This window comes from Mesoplodon bidens, assembly GCF_964165515.1.
Source record: "Mesoplodon bidens genome assembly, contig: HAP1_SCAFFOLD_105, whole genome shotgun sequence".
Lineage (NCBI taxonomy): Eukaryota > Metazoa > Chordata > Mammalia > Artiodactyla > Ziphiidae > Mesoplodon > Mesoplodon bidens.
Genome location: NW_027671694.1, coordinates 1,257,837 through 1,279,050, shown reverse-complemented (window position 1 = coordinate 1,279,050; position 21,214 = coordinate 1,257,837). Strand labels below are relative to the sequence as shown.

Genomic DNA, 21,214 nt, shown 5'->3' with positions numbered 1-21,214 from the left:
ATCTGTGCTGTCCCCCCTCCTCCACTCCCAGTTATTGGCATGACTGCAGGTACCTTATTAACTAGCAAAATGACTGCCATGGCACACTGACCGCTTGGGACTGTGCCAGGTATGGCACAGCACGGGCAAAGAGGGTCAAAATTGTCTTCCAGCAGTCCACTTAAGAGCTAGGCTATGGCCTGAGCTGCTCTTACCCTCAGGGTTCTAGATAGTTCCAGAGTAAAGGCCCTGGCCTCAGATGCTCACACAAGGATGGCTCATAGTGCCTTATTGGTTTCCTCATTTCTCATGGCTGAAGCAAGGAAGACTGGGTAGATAGAATTGTTCTGTTCATTTGCAGCTGTAATTCCTGAAAATAGAGCCATGTGGCAGGGCAAGTCCTGGCTTTTGCGCTTGTCCCTCGTAAAGCAAGTGTTGGGTTAGTTCACAGCACTGGGGTAGAAAGGAGAAAGCAAGCTCCAGCCAGTCTGGGCAGCTCTGATGCTGGGTAACTCACTGCCCATATCAAAGGGAGATGACTAGGATCTCTCCATAAGCCCAGGGACCCACAGCTGACCCCCTCCCCTCACCCCCTGGAAGAAAGCAGCTGATACTTATATTCTGCACAGGCTCACATGATAGATGGGACTTCTATTTTTCAAAGAGAATTCATACAGCCATTGACTATACAGAACCATTTCTCAGTACTCTTTTCTTTCCACTTAAGGAAAGTAGAATATACCATGATGAGGATTATAATTCCAAGACAAGATTGTTGGCTCATCACCTAGGGTACAAATACACACTTACGGCTTCCCTGGTGGCGCAGTGGTTGAGAGTCTGCCTGCCGATTCAGGGGACACGGGTTTGTGCCCCGGTCCGGGAAGATCCCACATGCCGCCGAGCGGCTGGGTCCGTGAGCCATGGCCGCTGAGACTGCGCGTCCAGAGCCTGTGCTCCACAACGGGAGAGGCCACAACAGTGAGAGGCCCGCGTACCGCAAAGAAACAAAAATCAAAACAAACAAAAAAACCCAAAAATACCAAATACACACTTAATTGACATTTTAATGAACGCAAAGCGAGATTAAGCATCTCTGCCTTCGTTGTACATGGCTGAAGCAGGAGCCCAGGGAGGGGAAGACTGCACAGCTTTCCTTGGTGGGGAAGACAGAAGCCCCTGTAGTCCTGTCTTGTTGTGGGGAGACTAACCCATGTTATGTCGGTTGCCATAGCCCCTAGGATGGGTGTCCTTCCAGTCATCCCACTCCCGAGCTCTGTGTACTGCCTGTTCATCATCCTCTTCCTCCTGCTCCTGATCTTGTCGCTGAGCTGCTGTTCTGAACTCTGCCCAAGTGGAAAAATAAGAAAGCAGGGGTAAGGGAAAGAACGACTGTCACGGGCCCCAGCTCCACTCTGAATATGACCACATAACAAGAGAACAAGGAATATATACTTAGCTGCTTACCCTCGGGCCAGCAGAACTGGGGAGAGTACTTACTATTACTTAACAGGTGACATGTTAAATAATAGTAAGACAGGGTCCTCTGAGTGGTTTTCACGAGAAGGCAAAAACATAAAAGTTGCCCCTCAAAATGAATTCTATTTTGGGAAAGAATTCTTGCTAAAATGGCCAACCCCTCACAACAGAAAACAAAAACACTAACTGACCAACAGAATCCCAGCAAACCAAAAACACTGAAGTGTTTCCATAGTATATAGTGGTTATCACACTTGCCTGACAAAAACACGAAAGTAATAAGTATTTATGATTTTATGATTTGTGATTTGCCAGGGATGTGGGACTATAGGTGAATTATCCTCCTTTATCCATTTCCTTTATTACAGTTCTACAATTCTGTGTGTGTATAAAATTGGAAATCACGGGGCAGTTGAACCTACCAGAAAACAATGCGTGCTATTTTGCACGTTTGGAACAGGGTCTGAGGTCCAAATGGCACTTGTCATGCAGTGTACCAAATACTAGGTCTCTTTTGCACTATCTTTTTCTTTCCTTTGTGAGGTAAAGGAACATTTCCTAGATACCTTGAATTTGCCCACAAGAAATACTCTCATTACCATGATAAAGAATGAAATATGTGGGGAATCTGATCTCTCCTTACAGCTTAGGAGTCTTGTGCTCTGTTTTTTTTTTTTTTTTTTTTTAACCCTTTTATTGTAAAATAAAAGATACTGGAAATCACACAAAAATATATATAACTTAAAATTTGGTAAGGAGGATATACCTTTATAGCCTTCACTTGGGTCAAGATATAGATTTTCTGTACCCATCCCCAAAGTTTCTCCATGAGCATCTACCAAATGACACCGTGCTCACTGGCAGTTAACCCCCATTCCTTCCCTTCCTGGAAATCACCAATCTACCTTCTATCTCTATAGATTTGCCTATTCTGAACATTTCCCATAAATGGAATCAAGTAACATGTGGTCTTTTGTGTCTGACTTCTTTCACTTAGCATAATGCTTTTGAGGTTAGTCTTATCCATTTTCAAATATTTTGATATATCTTTAATCTACAGGTTTCTTCTTCCATCCCTTTCTTTCCTTACAAGTTCTCTATTGAAGAGGCTGGGCCATTTGACCTGTTGTTTCCCCAAATCTGGATTTGGCCGACCGCATAGTCCTGATGGAGTCCAACATGTTCTTCTGTACTTCTGCAGATTGGCAAGTGGACACAGAGCTTGATATGACTCAGGGTTGATCCCTTCTCGTGATACAGGTGGTGCTGTTCTCCCCTGGCAGGTGGCACATAGTATCTGTGTCTCATATGTTGTGATGTTAGCAGCTGTTGATGCTCAATGCCTAGATTTGTTAATTTTCCCAGGATTTCAAAATGGTGATACTCTTTAACATTTATTTTTTTATTAAGTATAATGCTTTTATAAAGAGAGGCTTTCCCCCATCTACTAATTAGTCACCAGGGAAAAGAAAACAAGATTAATGCTTGATTCTTCTGCTTTAATTTACCATTTCTCAAGGTAACAAATTGGTTCCCTATCATCCTGTGAAATTGAACAATTTTTGTTTTAACTATAGTTATGAACTCATGGATTTAAATATATTTGATGGGTTTCAATGAATTGCAATGATTTCTAAAAAATATTCAAATAAACTTTCTAACTTTAGTTTTAATTTACAGAAAAAATGAGAAGATAGTATAGAGTTCTTATACATCCGTACCCAATTTCCCTTATTGTTAACGTCTTACATTACTATGGTTTGTGTGTCATAACTAATGAACCAATACTGATACATACATAACTAACAACTAAAGTTCATACTTTATTCAGATTTCCTTAGGTTTTACGTAATGTCCGGTTTTTTTTTTGGTTCCAGGATCCCATCAAATATTCCATATTACATTAGTCCTCTGGCTCCTTCGTCTCCTCTTGGCTGTGAGAATTTCTCACTTTCCTTGTTTTTGATGACCTGGACAGTTTTAAGGGGTACTCATCAGGTATTTTGCAGAATGTCCCTCAACCTGGGGTTGCCTCTTTTTCTCATTAGACTAAGGTTATGACTTTTGGAAGAGAGTAACAGTGAAGTTTCCTCCTTATCATATCAAACCAAGGCTACACACCACCAACATGACTTATCACTGCTGATGTTAACTGGGGTCACTTCAGGTAGTGTTTGTAGGGTTCCCAACTTCTCCCCCTCCTTCTATACTATAGTCTTTGGAAGCAAGTAACTAAACATAGCCTACACTTAAGGGGTGAGGAGTTATGCTGCACCTCCTCGAGACAGGTGTATATACACAAATTATTTAGAATTTTTCTGTAGGGGAGATTGGTCTCTTCGCCCCCATCTATCTATGTAATCATTTATTTCTATCGTGATAGACTCATGGACACATTTTATTCCTTGTGTTTAATCCAATACTGTTATTTTCCTGCTCACATTCTTCCAGTTTGGGGCAGTAACAGTTCTTTCAGAAGGCCCTGTGTCACATTAACATACCTCAATAGTTTTTCTTTGTTGTTGTTTTTGAGTGCTTCTTTATTTTCTAGTACTACGAGGTATTTCAGGTTCATCTTGTATATTCCCTGTCCAGCCCTAGAATTATCCATTTCTCTAAGGAGACTTTTAATTGGAGAATAGTATTAGAAACCAAGATTTGGGTACTAGATGTGCTCATTGCTACTGGCAATTATTCTTTTTCAAGCCAAACTGTCTTTGGCCAGTGGAAACGTCTTCAAACTGGCTTCTGAGTCCTTTTGATATGACCATAGTAGTCTTTGAAAGCTTCTTTCCTATCCTTTATGACAAGATGTTCCAAGCTCATCTTCTTTATTTCCTGCTGCAAACTTGGAATTAGCTATTTCTCTAAGACACCCTGGTTTTTTTTTATGGGAATGGTATTTCAAGAACAGAACATGGGTTACTAGGTGTGCTCATTGCTTCTGGGCTGGTCATTGTTTCTAAGCCTTTTCAGTGGATAAAGCAAAAGTGTGTGTGTGTGTGTGGTTGTGTGTACTTTTCGATAAAATTTCTCATGAGTTCATATTCAGGACTACAGGGGTGTTTTGTTTCTAACTCAAATTCTTTTGAATTACATCTGTATTCTTCCACACTAAAAGTCTTAGCTCTCAAAGACAGAGAATGATGGAATTTGAATAGCTCATAATTACTCAGTTAATATTATCTCACATTACACAGTCCTGGAATAACACTAATACTGTTACCAATATAACTGCTGAGAACAGTTCTTTTTTTTTGCATATTCTTTCCTCATTTCTCCATTAAAAGTTACACTATATCTACATTACCAGAGCACTGGGCAATTAAGCATTAATACTTTCTCCTTTCAAATCTCATTTAGTCTTAGTTCTACAAGTAACTATATATTTAATGCTGACTGACAGTCCTTATATCAATGTCTCTCTCATCACTTTGGTTGTCTTAAGCTCATTCTCTATCAAATTTCTCAGAAAGGGATCATGGGATGAATATTTCCTTAGTTCCTGCATGTTGATAAATACCTGTACCCTTTATACCTAAAAGTCAGTTTTAACAGATATAATGTCCTTGGCTCACATTTTTTCCCCTTGGGTATCTTAAATGTTACTCCATTTTCTTCTGGAATAAAGTGTTGGTGTCAGAAAATTTGAAGATGATCTAATTTTCCTTCCTTTACAACCCACCTGCTGTTTTTGCTGAAGTATCCAAGGCATTTCTTTTTTTAAAAAAAAGTCTAGTAATTTTATTAGAATGTGTCTTGCTGCTGGTCATTCTGGGTCAAAATTCTTAGGTACACAGCGTGCTTTTTAAAAGCAAATCAAAAGTTTCCTCAATATTAGTTTTTTCTTTAAATATCTTTATTGGAGTATAACTGCTTCACAATGTTGTGTTAGTTTCTGCTGTACAACAAAGTGAATCAGCTATATGTATACATATATCCCCATATTCCCTCCCTCTTGCATCTCCTTCCCACCCTCCCTATCCCAACCCTCTAGTTGGTAAAAAAGCACTGAGCTGATCTCCCTGTGCTATGCGGCTGCTTCCCACTAGCCATCCATTTTACATTTGGTAGTGTATATATGTCCATGCCACTCTCTCACTTTGTCCCAGCTTACCCTTCCCCCTCCCTGTGTCCTCAAGTCCATTCTCTACATCTGCGTCTTTATTCCTGCCCTGCTACTAGGTTCATCAGGACAGTTTTTTTGATTCCATATATGTGCGTTAGCATATGGTATTTGTTTTTCTCTTTCTGACTTACTTCACTCTGTATGACAGTCTCTAGGTCCAACCAATATTAGTTTTAAGCATTTTTTTTTCTTTTTTCTTGCTTTGGTATTCTTCTTCAGATAATCTTATTATCCATATGTCAGATCTTCTTTGCTATCTTTCATATTTGTCACTTTTTCTAGAAATCTGTTCATCTTTGTTTCTTTTTTATTTAAAACATTTTCATTTTTACTTTAGAAAGGCATTTTCTGTTATATTCACTCATGCTTGTTTTCTTCTAGTTTAGCCTTCATTTCTTTTCTTTTATTCAAATTGAAGTCTAATTGATTTACAATATTAGTTTCAGGTGTACAACATGTTGACTTAATATTTTATATATTATATTCCATTTAGAGTTATTATAAAACATTGGGAAGACGGTGCAAGAGTTAGAAGTGGAGATCACCTTCCTCCCCACAAATACAGCAGAAATACATCTACATGTGGAACAGCTCCTACAAAACACCTACTGAATGCTGGCAGAAGACCTCAGACCTCCCAAAAGGCAAGAAACTCCCCACATACTTAGGTAGGGCAAAAGAAAAAAGAAAAAAAAAACAGACAAAAGAATAGGGACGGGACCCGCACCAGTGGGAGGGAGCTGTGAAGGAGGAAAGGTTTCCACACACGAGGAAGACCCTTCACTGGCGGAGATGGAGGTGGAGTGGGGGAAGCTTCGGAGCCACGGAGGAGACCGCAGCAACAGGGGTGCAGGGCGCAAAGTGGAGAGATTCTCGCACAGGGGATCGGTGCCGACCAGCACTCATCAGCCCGAGAGGCTTGTCTGCTCACCCGCCGGGGTGGGCGGGGGCTGAGAGTTGAGGCTCGGGCTTCGGAGGTCAGACCCCAAGGAGAGGACTGGGGTTGGCTGCGTGAACACAGCTTGAAGGGGCTAGTGCGCCACAGCTAGCCGGAGGGAGTCCGGGAAAAAGTCTGGAACTGCCGAAGAGGCAAGAGTCATTTTCTTGCCTCTTTGTTTCGCAGTGCGCAAGGGGAGGGGATTAAGAGTGCTGCTTAAAGGAGCTCCAGAGACAGGTGCGAGTCAGGGCTATCAGCGCGCACTCCAGATACGGGCATGAGACGCTAAGGCTGCTGCTGCCGCCACCAAGAAGCCTGTGTGCGAGCACAGGTCACTATGCACACCTCCCCTCCCGGGAGCCGGTGGAGCCCACCACTGCCAACGTCCCCTGATCCAGGGACAACTTCCCCGGGAAAACGCACGGCGTACCTCAGGCTGTTGCAATGTCATGCCAGCCTCTGCCGACGCAGGCTCGCCCCGCATCCGTACCCCTCCCTTCCCCTGGCCTGAGTGAGCCAGAGACCCCGAATCAGCTGCTTCTAAAACCCCGTCCTGCCTAGGCAGGAACAGACGGCCTCAGGTGACCTACATGCAGAGGCGGGGTCAAATCCAAAGCTGAAGCCCAGGAGCTGTGCAAACAAAGAGGAGAAAGGGAAACCTCTCCCAGCAGCTTCAGGAGCAATGGATTAAATCTCCACAATCAACTTGATGTACCCTGCATCTGTGGAATACCTGAAGAGACAACAAATCATCCCAAAATTGAGGCGGTGGACTTTGGGAGCAACGATATATATATACATATATATATATATATATATATTTCCTTTTTCTATTTTTGTGACTGTGTATGTGTACGCTTCTCTGTGTGATGTTGTCTGTATAGTTTTGCTTTTACCATTTGTCATAGGTTTTTGTCTGTCCGATTTTGGGGGTTTTTTTTAGTATAGATTTTAGCGCTTGTTATCATTGGTGGATTTGTTTTTTGCTTCGGTTACACTCTTCCTTCTTTCTTTTTTTCTTTCTTTTTTTTTTACTACTTTTTACATTAAAAAATTTTTAATAATCATTTTTTATTTTAACATTTTATTTTTTCTTTTGTACTTTTTCTTTCCCTTTCTTCCTTCCTTCCTTCCTTCCTTCCTTCCTCCCTTCCTTCTTTCTTTCCTTCCTTCCTTTCTTTCTTTCTTTTTTCTTTCTCTCTTTCTTCTATTTATTCTAAGCCATGTGGATGACAGGGTCTTGGTACTCCAGCCGGGCATCAGGCCTGTGCCTCTGAGGTGGGAGTGCTGAGTTCAGGACACTGGTCCACCAGAGACTTCCCAGCTCCATGTAATATCAAATGGCGAAAATCTCCCAGAGATCTCCATCTCAATGCCAACACCCAGCTCCACTCAACGACCAGCAAGCTACAGTGCTGGACACCCTATGCCAAACAACTAGCAAAACAGGAAAACAACCCCACCCATTAGCAGAGAGGCTGCCTAAAATCAAAACAAGGTCACAGGCACCCCAAAACACACCACCAGACGTGGTCCTGTCCATCAGAAGAAACAAGATCCAGCCTCATCCACCAGAACACAGACACTAGTCCCCTCCACCAGGAAGCCTACGTAACCCACTGAACCAACCTTACCCACTGGGAGCAAACACCAAAAACAACGGGAACTAAGAACCTGCAGCCTGAGAAAAGGAGACACCAAACACAGTAAGTTAAGCAAAATGAGAAGACAGAGAAACACACAGCAGATGAAGGAGCAAGGTAAAAACCCATCAGACCAAACAAATGAAGAGGAAAAAGATAGTATACCTGAAAAAGAATTCAGAGTAATGATAGTAAAGATGACCCGAAGTCTTGGAAATAGAATGGAGAAAATACAAGAAACATTTAACAAGGACCTAGAAGAACTAAAGAGCAAAGAAACAATGATGAATGACACAATAAATGAAATTAGAAACTCTCTAGAAGGAATCAATAGCAGAATAACTGAGGCAGAAGAAAGGATAAGTGACCTGGAAGATAAAATAGTGGAAATAACTACTGCAGAGCAGAATTAAGAAAAAAGAATGAAAGGATTGAGGACAGTCTCAGAGCCCTCTGGGACAACATTAAACACACCAACATTAGAATTATAAGGGCCCCAGAAGAAGAAGAGAAAAAGGGACTGAGAAAATATTTGAAGAGATTATAGTTGAAAACTTCCCTAATATGGGAAAGGAAATAGTTAATCAAGTCCAGGAAGCACAGAGAGTCCCATATAGAATAATTCCAAGGAGAAACACGCCAAGAAACATATTAATCAAAGTATGAAAAATTAAATACAAAGAACAAATATGAAAAGCAGCAAGGGAAAAACAACAAATAACATACAAGGGAACCCCATAAGGTTACAAGTGATCTTTCAGCAGAAACTCTGCAAGCCAGAAGGGAGTCACAGGACATATTTAAAGTGATGAAAGGGAAAAACCTACAACCAATATTACTCTACCCAGGAAGGATCTCATTCTGATTCGACGGAGAAATTAAAATTTTACAGACAAGCAAAGCTAAGAGAATTCAGCACAACCAAACCAGCTTTACAACAAATGCTAAAGGAACTTCTCTAGGCAGGAAACACAAGAGAAGGAAAGAACCTACAATAACAAACCCAAAACAATTAAGAAAATGGTAATAGGAACATACATATCAATAATTACCTTAAATGTAAATGGATTAAATGCTACAAAGAAAGACACAGACTGGCTGAATGGATATAAAACCAAGACCCATATATATGCTGTCTACAAGAGACCCCCTTCAAACCTAGGGACACATACAGACTGAAAGTGAGGGGATGGAAAACGATATTCCATGCAAATGGAAATCAAAAGAAAGCTGGTGTAGCAATTCTCATATCAGAAAAAATAGACTTTAAAACAAAGACTATTACAAGAGAAAGAAGGACACTACATAATGATCAAGAGATCAATCCAAGAAGAAGACATAACAACTGTAAATATTTATGCACCCAATATACAAGCACCTCAATACATAAGGAAAATGCTAACAGCCGTAAAAGGGGAAATAGACAGTAACACAGTCATAGTAGGGGACTTTAACACCTCACTTTCACCAATGGACAGATCATCCAAAATGAAAATAAATAAGGAAACACAAGCTTTAAATCATACATTAAACAAGATGGACTTAATTGATATTTGTAGGACATTCCATCTGAAAACAACAGAATACACTTTATTCTCAAGTGCTCATGGAACATTTTCCAGGATAAATCATATCTTGGGTCACAAATCAAACCTTGGTAAATTTAAGAAAATGGAAATTGTATAAAGTATGGTTTCTGACAACAACGTTATGAAACTAGATTTAATTACAGGAAAGAAACAGTAAAATATTGAAACATGTGGAGGCTAAACAATGCACTATTTAATAACCAAGAGATCACTGTAGAAACCAAAGAGGAAATCAAAAAATACCTAGAAACAAATGACAATGAAAATACGATGACCCAAAACCTATGGGATGCAGCAAAAGCCATTCCAAGAGGGAAGTTTATAGCAGTACAGTCCTACCTTAAGAAACAAGAAACTTCTCAAATAAAGAACCTAAACTTACACCTAAAGCAATCAGAGAAAGATTAACAACAACAACAACAACAAAAAAAAAACCAAAGTTAGCAGAAGGAAAGAAATCATAAAGTTCAGATGAGAAATAAGTGAAAAAGAAATGAAGGAAAGAATAGCAAAGAGCAATAAAACTAAAAGCTGGTTCTTTGAGAAGATAAACAAAATTGATAAACCATTAGCCAGACTCATCAAGAAAAAAAGGAAGGAGACACAAATCAATAGAATCAGCAATGAAAAAGGAGAAAAAACTGACACTGCAGGAATACAAAGGGTCATGAGAGATTACTACAAGCAACTACATGCCAATAAAATGGACAACCTGGAAGAAATGGACAAATTCGTAGAAAAGTACAACCTTCCGAGACTGAACCAGGAAAAAACAGAAAATATAAACAGACCAATCACAAGCACTGAAATTGAGACTGTGATTAAAAACCTTCAAACAAACAAAAGTCCAGGACCAGATGGCTTCACAGGGGAATTCCATCACACATTTAGAGAAGAGCTAACACCTATCCTTCTCAAACTCTTGCAAACTATAGAAGACGGAGGAACACCCCAAACTCATTCTATGAGGCCACCATCACGCTGATACCAAAACCAGACAAAGATGTCACAAAGAAAGAAAACTACAGTCCAATATCATTGATGAAGCTAGATACAAAAATCCTCAAAAAAAAAAAAAAAAAAACACTAGAAAACAGAATCCAAAAGCACATTAAAAGGATCATACACCATGATCAAGTGGGGTTTGTTCCAGGAATGCAAGGATTCTTCAATATATGCAAATCAATCAATGTGATACACCATATTAACAAATTGAATAATAAAAAACATATGAAGTTTTCGACAAAATTCAACACCCATTTATGATAAAAACCCTCCAGAAAGTAGGCATAGACTGAACTTACCTCAACATAATAAAGGCCATATATGACAAACCCACAGCCAACATCGTTCTCAATGGTGAAAAACTGAAACCATTTCCACTATGATCAGGGACAACACAAGGTTGCCCACTCTCACCACTATTATTCAACATTGTTTTGGAAGTATTAGCCACAGCAATCAGAGAAGAAAAAGAAATAAAAAGAATCCAAATGAGAAAAGAAGTAAAGCTGTCACTGCAGATTACATGATACTATACATAGAGAATCCTAAAGATGCTACCAGAAAACTACTAGAGCTAATCAATGAATTTGGTAAAGTAGCAGGATACAAAATTAATGCACAGAAATCTCTTGCATTTCTATACATTAACGATGAAAAATCTGAAAATGAAATTAAGGAAACACTCCCATTTACCATTGCAACAAAAAGAATAAAATACCTAGGAATAAACCTACATAAGGAGACAAAAGACCTCTACGCAGAAAACTATAAGACATTGATGAAAGAAATTAAAGATGATACAAATAGATGGAGAGATATACCATGTTCCTGGATTGGAAGAATCAATATTGTGAAAATGACTCTACTACCCAAAGCAATCTACAGATTCAATGCAATCCCTATCAAACTACCACTGGCATTTTTCACAGAACTAGAATAAAAAATTTCACAATTTGTATGGAAACACAAAAGACCCTGAATAGCCAAAGCAATCTTCAGAACGAAAAACGGAGCTGGAGGGATCAGGCTCCCTGACTTAAGAGGAGACTACAAAGCTACAGTAATTAAGACAGTATGGTACTGGAACAAAAACAGAAATACAGATCAGTGGAACAGCACAGAAAGCCCAGAGTTAAACCCATGCACATAGGTGACCTTATTTTTGATAAAGGAGGCAAGAATATAAAATGGAGAAAAGACAGCCTCTTCAACAAGTGGTGCTGGAAAAACTGGACAGCTACATGTAAAAGAATGAAATTCAAACACTCCCTAACACCATACATAAAAATAAACTCAAAATGGATAAAAGACCTAAATGTAAGGCCAGACACTATAAAACTCTTAGAGGAAAATATAGGAGGAACACTGCATGACATACATCACAGCAAGATCCTTTTTGACCCATCTCCTACAAAAATGGAAATAAAAATAAAATAAATGGGACCTAATGAAACTTAAAATCTTTTCAACAGCAAAGGAAACCATAAACAAGACGAAAAGACAACCATCAGAATGGGAGAAAATGTGTGCAAATGAAGCAACTGACAAAGGATTAATCTCCAAAATTTACAAGCAGCTCAATATCAAAAAAAACAAACAACCTGGGCTTCTCTGGTGGCGCAGTGGTTGAGAATCTGCCTGCCAATGCAGGGGATATGGGTTCGAACCCTCATGTGGGAAGAACCCACATGCCGTGGAGCAACTAGGCCCGTGAGACACAACTACAGAGCCTGCACATCTGGAGCTTGTGCTCCACAACAAGAGAGGCCGCAACAGTGAGAGTCATGCGCACTGCGATGAAGAGTGACCCCCGCTCGCTGCAACTAGAGAAAGCCCTTGCACAGAAACGGAGACCCAAGACAGTCATAAATAAATAAATAAATAAATAAATTTATTTCGATCACAATTATACATATTAAAAACAAAACAAAAACAAACAAACAACCTAATCCAAAAATGGGCAATGTAAATAGACATTTCTCCAAAGAAGATATACAGTTTGGCAACAAACACATGAAAGAATGCTCAACATCACTAATCATTAGAGAAATGCCAATCAAAACTACAATGAGATATCACCTTACAGCAGTCAGAATGGCCATCATCAAAAAATCTACAAACAATAAATGCTGGAGAGGGTGTGGAGAAATGGAAACCCTCTTGTACTGTTGGTGGGAATGTAAACTGATACAGCCACTATGGAGACCAGTATGGAGGTTCCTTAAAAAACTAAAAATAGAACTATCATACGACCCAGCAATCCCACTACTGGTCATATACCCTGAGAAAGCCATAATTCAAAGAGTCATGTACCACAATGTTCACTGAAGCTCTATTTACAATAGCCAGGACATGGAAGCAACCTAAGTGTCCACTGACAGATGAATGGATAAAGAAGATGTGGCACATATATACAATGGAATATTATGCAGCCATAAAAAGTAACGAAACTGAGTTATTTGTAGTGAGGTGGATGGACCTAGAGTCAGTCATACAGAGTGAAGTAAGTCAGAAAGAGAAAAACAAATACCATGTGCTAACACTTATATATGGAATCTTAAAAAAAAAGAGTCATGAAGAACCTAGAGGCATGATGGGAATAAAGATGCAGACCTACTAGAGAATGGACTTGAGGACATGGGGAGGGGGAAGGGTAAGCTGGGACAAAGTAAGAGAGTGGCATGGACATATATACACTACCAAATGTAAAACCGATAGCTAGTGGGAAGCAGCCGCCTAGCACAGGGAGATCAGCTCGGTGATCTGTGACCACCTAAAGGGGTGGGATAGGGAGAGTGGGAGGGAAGGAGATGCAAGAAGGAAGAGATATGGGGACATATGTATATGTATAACTGATTCACTCTGTTATAAAGCAGAAACTAACACACCATTGTAAAGCAATTATACTCCAATAAAGATGTTAAAAAATTGGCTATATTCCCTGTGCTGTAAAATGTATCTTTGTAGCTTATTCATTTTATACATAGTAGCTGGTTCCTCTTAATCCCAAACCATCTTGCCCTTCCCTCCCTTTTCTCTCCTCACTGGTATCCACTAGTTTGTCCTCTATATCTGTGAGTCTGGTTCTGTTTTCTTATATTTTTATTAGATTATTTTTTAGATTCCACACATAAATGATACCATACAGTATTTGTCTTTCTCTGACTTATTTCACTAAGCATTAATACCCTCTAGGAACCATTCATGTTGTTGAAAATGGCAGAGTTTCACTCTTTTTAGGGCTAATACTCCAGTGTGTATATATATATATATATACATACCACATCTTCTATATCTTTTCTTCTACTGATGGACAACTTTGGTTGTTTCCATATACTGGGTTAATGTAAACAATGATTCTGTGAACACTGGGGTGCATGTATCTTTTTGAATTAGTGTTTCCATTTTCTTTGGATAAAAACCCAGGGGTAGAATTGTTGGATCATATGGTAGTTCTATTTTAATTTTTTGACAAATTGCCACACTGCCTTCCATAGTAGCTACACCAATTTATATTCCCACCAACAGCATACTAGGGTTCCCATTTCTATACATCCTCGCCAACATTTGTTATTTGTAGACTTCTTGATGATAGCCATTCTGACAGGTGTGAGGTGATATCTCATTATGGTTTTGATTTGCATTTCTCTGATGATTAGCAATGTTGAGCCTCTTTTCATGTTCCTGTTGGCCATCTGTATATCTTCTTTGGAAAGATGTCTACTCAGGTCGTCTGCCCATTTTTAAGTTTTTTTTTTTTATTGAGTTATATGAGCTATCTATATATTTTGGATATTTACCCCTTATTGGGCATATCATTTGTAAAATATTTTCTCCCATTCTGTAGGTTGTCTTTTCATTTTGTTGGTTTCCTTTGCTGTGCAAAAGTATTTAAGTTTAATTAGGTCCCATTTGTTTATTTTTGCTTTTGTTTCCTTTGTCTGAGACAGATCCATAAAAATATTGCTACGGTTTATGTCAAAGAGTGTTCTGCTTTAGCCTTCATCTCTATTTTTGTTTTATTTTTATTTTTTGACCACACCACATGGCATGTGGGATCTTAATTCCCCAACCAGGGATCAAACCTGAGCTCCCTGCAGTGGAAGCATGGAGTCTTAACCACTGGACCGCCGGGGAAGTCCCAGCCTTCCTTTCTTTCTTTCTTTTCTTTTTTAATTTACTTGACTGCATTGGATCTTAGTTGTGGTACACAGGCTCTTTGTTGCGGCACGTGGGCTCTCTAGTTGTGGCTCGTGGGCTCTAGAGTGCATGGGCTTAGTTGCCCCACAGCATGTGGGATCCTCGTCCCCTGACCAGGGATCGAAATTGCATCCCCTGCATTGGAAGGCAGATTCTTAACCACTGACTGCAAGGGAAGTCCCTCAGCCTTCATTTCTGAAGTGATTCTTTCTTCTTACTTCCCCCAAGTTGTCACTACATTTCTGAGTTTTTCTAATCCTGCTTTGTATTGTTCTTCCATGTCTTATTTAATTTTCTTAATGTCTTCCAACTCATTTTTAAACAGTATATTTTAAATTCATTGTTTTTTGAGTGTGTCTTTCTGGAATGTCCCCCCCCCCTTTTTTTCTCTGTATTTTTTAAATTGAAGTATAGTTGATTTAAAATACTGTGTTAGTTTCAGGTGTACAGCAAAGTGATTCAGTTTTATATATATATATATATATATATATATATATATATATATGTATATTCAGTTTATATCCTTTATATCACTTACATGTGGAATCGAAAAAATAATACAAATGAATCTATATACAAAACAGAAACTGACTCACAGACATAGAAAATAAATTTATGGTTACCAAAGCAGAGAGGGAGGGAGGAAGGGTGGGACAAATTAGGAGTATGGGATTAACAGATACAAACTACTATACATAAAATAGATAAGCCACATGGAATGCTTTTGATTCTCTCCTTTTTCTCCTTTTTCTCCTTTTTGATTCTCTCCTTTTCTCCTTTTTCTCCTTTTTCTCCGATAGCTAGTGGTAATTATAGTAATTATAGTAATTATGTGTGGGATCTGACCTTATTTTTCCATTCATTTTTCTCACAACTTTATTGAGATATTTTTCACATACCATAAAATTTACCCATTTAAAATGTACAATTCAGTGGTATAGTATTTAGTATATTCAGAACTGTGCAACTGTCATACAATCTGTTGCTCATTCTTATGTGTACTAAGCTTTCCTGAACTTTTAGAAAGAAGTATGGTTCAGGGTGACTTTTCTAACTTCACAGAGGCTCCCTTTCTGCTGTTTTTATGTATGTTAAAGGAATATGATGACTTGCTTGATTAGAGTTATTGGTTCTGGTCCTCTCTCCCATTCTTACCTAGACCTTTTCTTTCCTTATTCTTTATTGTCCCTGTTCTGCTCAATTTGAATTCTATTCTCAGCAATTTCTCCTTAGTGTGGGACCATGTATGAGTAGGGAGATCTGGTGGCTCATTTTCAAGAGTTCATTAAGGGTTAGCCTGCTCCATCCCTTTCAGACCTTCTGACCACAGGTTCCTTGTATTCATTCAGTTTTTATTGGAAGGCAAACCCCTCCCCATTTCAACTAATGTTCTTAAACTGAACTGCCACACTTTTTTTTCATTAAAAATGTTTAATTGAAGTATAGTTGACTTACAATATTTGTTTCAGATGTACAACAGAGTGATTCTATATTTGTATCAATTATGTGCTGTACAAAGTTATTATAATATTATTGACTATATTCCCTGTGCTGTGTATTACATCCTTGTGACCTATTTATAACTGGTAATTTGTATCTCTTAATCCCTTCACCCATTTCACCCATTCTCTCAACCACTAGTATGTTCTCTGTATCTATGAGTCTGTTTCTGGGTTGTTTAGGACTCATTTATTTTGTTTGTTTGTTTTTTGCAGTACACAGGCCTCTCACTATTGTGGCCTCTCCCATTGCGGAGCACAGGCTCCAGTCGCGCAGGCTCAGCAGCCATGGCTCACGGGCCTAGCCGCTCCATGGCATGTGGGATCTTCCCGGACCGGGGCACAAACCCATGTCTCCTGCATCGGCAGGCGGGCTCTCAACCACTGCGACCCCAGGGAAGCCTAGGATTCATTTGTTTTATCTTTCTCTGTCTGACTTATTCACTTAGCATAATACCCTCCAGGTCCATCCATGTTGTCACAGATTGCAAGATTTCATTCTCTTTTATGGCTTAGTGGTGTTGGGAAAACTGGATAGCTACAAGTAAAAGAATGAAACGACCATTTTCTCACATCATTTACAAAAATAAACTCAAAATGAATTAAAGACTTAAATGTAAGACCTGAAACCATAAAACATCTAGAAGAAAACACAGGCAGTATCCTCTTTGAAACTAGTCTTAGCAATACTTTTTTTGATCTGTCTCCTCAGGCAACGGCAACAAAACCAAAAATAAACAAACGGAACCATATGAAGCTAAAAAACTTTTGCACAGCAAAGGGAACCATCAGCAAAATAAAAAGGCAACTTAACTGAATGGGAGAAGATATTTGCAAATAATATGTCTGTTAAGGGGTTAATATCCAAAATATATAAAGAACTCATACAACTCAGTACAAACAATCTGAATAAGAAATGGGCAGAAGACCTGAATAGACGTTTTTCCAAAGAAAACATAGAGATGGCCAACAGGCACAAGAAAAGTTACTCAACATCACTAATCATAAGGGAAATGTAAATCAAAACCACCTCAAATGCAATGAGATACCACCTCACACTTGTCACAATGCCATGCTTTTTAGTGAATACCAGTTTGCTGTTTTGGAATTCTCCTGTTTGTCAGGTCTTTCACATGGTCTGTCAACTCCTGCTTTCTCCTACACAGATGTCCATTCCTTGTTGATCTTGTGGCTATGAATGATTTGACCTAACCTGCTTTTATTTTGAGTTTCATGGGGATACATTGTCACTTAGTTTTGCTGTAAATATTATCCATGAATTTTTTGTTTTGGCTTTTTACTGAAATGTAACATACATGCAGAAAAATACACAAACACTGTATAGCTCAATCAATTTTCACATCTGAACACATCCATGTAATTGGTACCCAGATTAAGATACAAAACATTACTAACTCCTCAGAAGTCCCCCTCAGATCCAGTTCCATTCATGATCTCCCACTAAGGGTGAGCACCATACTGGCTTTTAACCAGCATATACAAGTTTCAGCCATGTCTGAACTTTATGCTCTTTTGTGTCTTTCTTTACTCAAATTATGTTTGTAAAACTTAGCTATATTTGTTACTTATAAGTAAAGAACTATAGTCTGCTTAACCTTATTGCTAAATAGTATCTCACTGTGTGAATATGCCAAAATTTATTTATCCATTCTACTATGTATGGGCATTTAAGTAGTGTTCAGTTTGGGGTATTACAAATAATGCTATGAGCATTCCTGTACAAGCCTTTTGAGGAAATATGGTCTCTTTCCCCTTAGGTATATACCTGGGAGTGAAACTGCCAGGTCATGAGGGTATACATATGTTTGACTTTTGTGCAACACTATGACCACCAACCCCCCAGAGGTTCTCCATCTTTATTGTTTCCTTTCTTCCATATACTTTCTTATTTTGTTGTTTTCTCCAACTACTTAAGTTAGTACCTTAGTAACTGATTTTACCTTTCTTTTTTCTAATATAACTACTGAAAGTTATACCTTTCCCTCTCAGCACTGCTTTAGTTGTATCCCACAAGTTTTAATGTATTTCATTATCATTCAGTTAAAAATACTTCTTAATTTTCTTTGTGATTTCTTCTTTGACTGATGGGTTATTTATAAGTATGTTGTTTAAAGTATTTAGGGACTTCCTATATGTCATTGATTGCTAACTGAATTAGATTGTGGTCAGAGAACATAGTGCAATTTCAATCTTTGAAAGTTTATGGAGGAACTTCCCTGGTGGTCCAGTGGTTAAGAATCCATCTTCCAATGCAGGCGACAAGAGTTCAATCCCTGGTTGGGGAAATAAGAACCCACCTGCCACGGGGCAACTAAGCCTGTGCACCACAACTCCTGAGCCTGCGTGCTCTAGAGCCCATGCACCACAACTAGAGAGAAGCCTGCACACTGCAATGAAGAGCCCACACGCCACAATAAAAGATCTTGCGTGCCACAACGAAGATCCCACGTGCCACAACTAAGACCCAATGAAGTCAAATTAATTAACTAATTAATTTAAAAAATAAATTAATTAATTTAAAAAAGAAAGTTTACGGACTCTTATTTGGTGGCCCAGAAAATGGTCTAAGTTAGTGAACATACCATGTGCATTTGAAAAAAAAGGTGTATTTTGCAGGTATTGGATATATTTTTCTATAAATGTCAAACAGGTTAAGGTGGCTACGAGTTTTCTCCAGATCTTTTATGTCCTTACTGATTTTTTGTCCAGAAATTCTTTCAGTTACTGAAAGAGAAGTATGAAAATCTCTAACTATGGCTGTAGATTTGTCTATTTCTCCATTTAATTCTGTCAATTTTTTCTGCATGTGATTTGAAGATTAGTCACAAACATGTTTATGATTGCTATGTCTTCCAGATAAATTGCCCCTTTTATCAGCATTAAATGTCCTTTTGAAAGTCCAGTAACACCTTTTGTCTTGAAGTCTACTTTATCTGACATTATATAGTTACCACAGCTTTCTTATGTTTACTGTTAGCATGGTATATGTAAAAAATCTTTTTAGGTTCCACCAATCTGTACCTTTATATTTAAATGCATCTCTTGATAGGAGATCAAGAGGGTGGTGTAAGAAGATGTGGAGTTCACCTCTCCCCATGAACACATCAAAAATATATCAATGTGTGGAACAATTCTCACCGAAAACTAACTGGAAATTGGCAGAAAGACTCCTGTACAACCAAGGTTGTAAGAAAGATACACAGAAGTCCAGAGAGAAGCCTGGGCTCCACTCATGAGTACTGCATGGGTAGACTGCCCCCAGGTAGGGTAGAGAAACCAGTAGCCTGCTGTCCTATGCTACTGGTTTCATGCAACAGCCATGCTGTGCTCTACAGCCAGAGCTGAGAGAATGTTCTAGCCCTGCTCACTTCATGCCACAAGCATGGCACTGCATCTAGGGTGTCCAGGACCTGGGAAGAGACTCGACCTTGAGATGGAGAGGTGACCCAGCCCTGGGGTGGAGCCCAGGTGGGGCAGCAGTGGTGACTATTCCCTTCACATGAGAAACTAGGTTGATGTTACCCTGAGGCAAAAGCTCCTGGGCTAATTAGCGCAAATGGAATTAGCAAGAAGTTTATCTGAGGACTTAAATGCCTGCGACTAACTGATAAATTCAACTCAATTCATGTTGTATTCTGAACCAAAAAATAAGTGGCAGCAGAGCCTAATATTTTGAAGTAGCAGCTCCAAAACACAGTTATGATCTTCAGAGACAGCCAAAGTGGAGTTACACCAAGTTTTCTTTACCAATATACCCGACATTTTGTGCAGAGATGTCCTTGCTGTGTTTCAGACTTGGGTGACCTAAGGTGTGAGAGTGTATCATTGTGTAAGGTTAAATCCTGGTTTCTCCCCCAACCTAAACACATTCCATGTCTTTTGCTTTATCTTCTTTTTACTCCTTTCTCTCTCTTCTCCAGTTACTCTTCTTCATTCTCATCCTATCCCTCTTCCTGTTTATTACAGTAAAGCACAGGTTTTCAAGGCCCACCTCCCTATGCCTTCCTTCAGCAGTCATGACTGCTCACAGACCAAACCAATTTTCACTTCAGAGAAGCCTCCCTCCCTCCTGGCATGTCACAAAATTACAAAAGACTGGAAGTGTGTTACAGGTTAGAAAGCACTGGGGAACAATACTATAAACTAGAAAGAAAGCTATCCTAGTGACCCTTCAGCCTTCCTCCACTAATCTTAATACGAACAATGATTTTATGGAGACTTAAAAGGATTTTAATTCGATTACTCTTCTGTAGAAGATTCAAATCTCTGACAGTAGCTTTTTCAGCGATATAGGCAGTGACCAGGCTTACCTCTTTTAAAGAGTCTTTTCCTCTCAAGATCTTTGTCTCCTGATCAATGCTCTTAATCTCTTCTAAGCTGATACCAATCCACCTTCGAAGGTGAAGGAGGTAATATTCACGAACACACTCATCATCTGCTTGACCACTTTCCACAGCAGATTTCAGTGCAGACAACCTATGCTCCACCTCCTTCTTCTGCTTGTATCTGTTCCACAGAAACGCATTAGCCATGAACTTAAAAATAAAGAGGTGTTCCTTCAAAAGAAGCCCAGAATACAATTTTATCTTTCAAATGACCAGGTACACCGATTTCCATTTAGGCAAAAATACAGATTCTATACCTCAGAATTTGCCACCAAGGCAATTCTCTCAAGACTACAAGGCAAGGAAGGGATCAGCAGAAGCTGAGAAATACATCCTGAAACGAGAAAA

At 39.1% G+C, this 21,214-nt stretch overlaps 1 protein-coding gene across 1 annotated transcript; it reads right to left on the bottom strand.

Annotated features, from left to right (window-relative positions):
• Window positions 1–1,123: 1,123 nt before the first annotated feature.
• On the bottom strand, window positions 1,124–21,013 carry LOC308611164 (immunoglobulin-binding protein 1-like; the record flags this gene model as incomplete). Its single annotated transcript, XM_081260047.1, has 2 exons — window positions 1,124–1,325; window positions 20,725–21,013. 2 exons carry the CDS (start codon window positions 21,011–21,013, stop codon window positions 1,186–1,188), a joined length of 429 nt encoding a protein of 142 aa, XP_081116173.1. The 3' UTR covers window positions 1,124–1,185.
• Window positions 21,014–21,214: the final 201 nt, after the last annotated feature.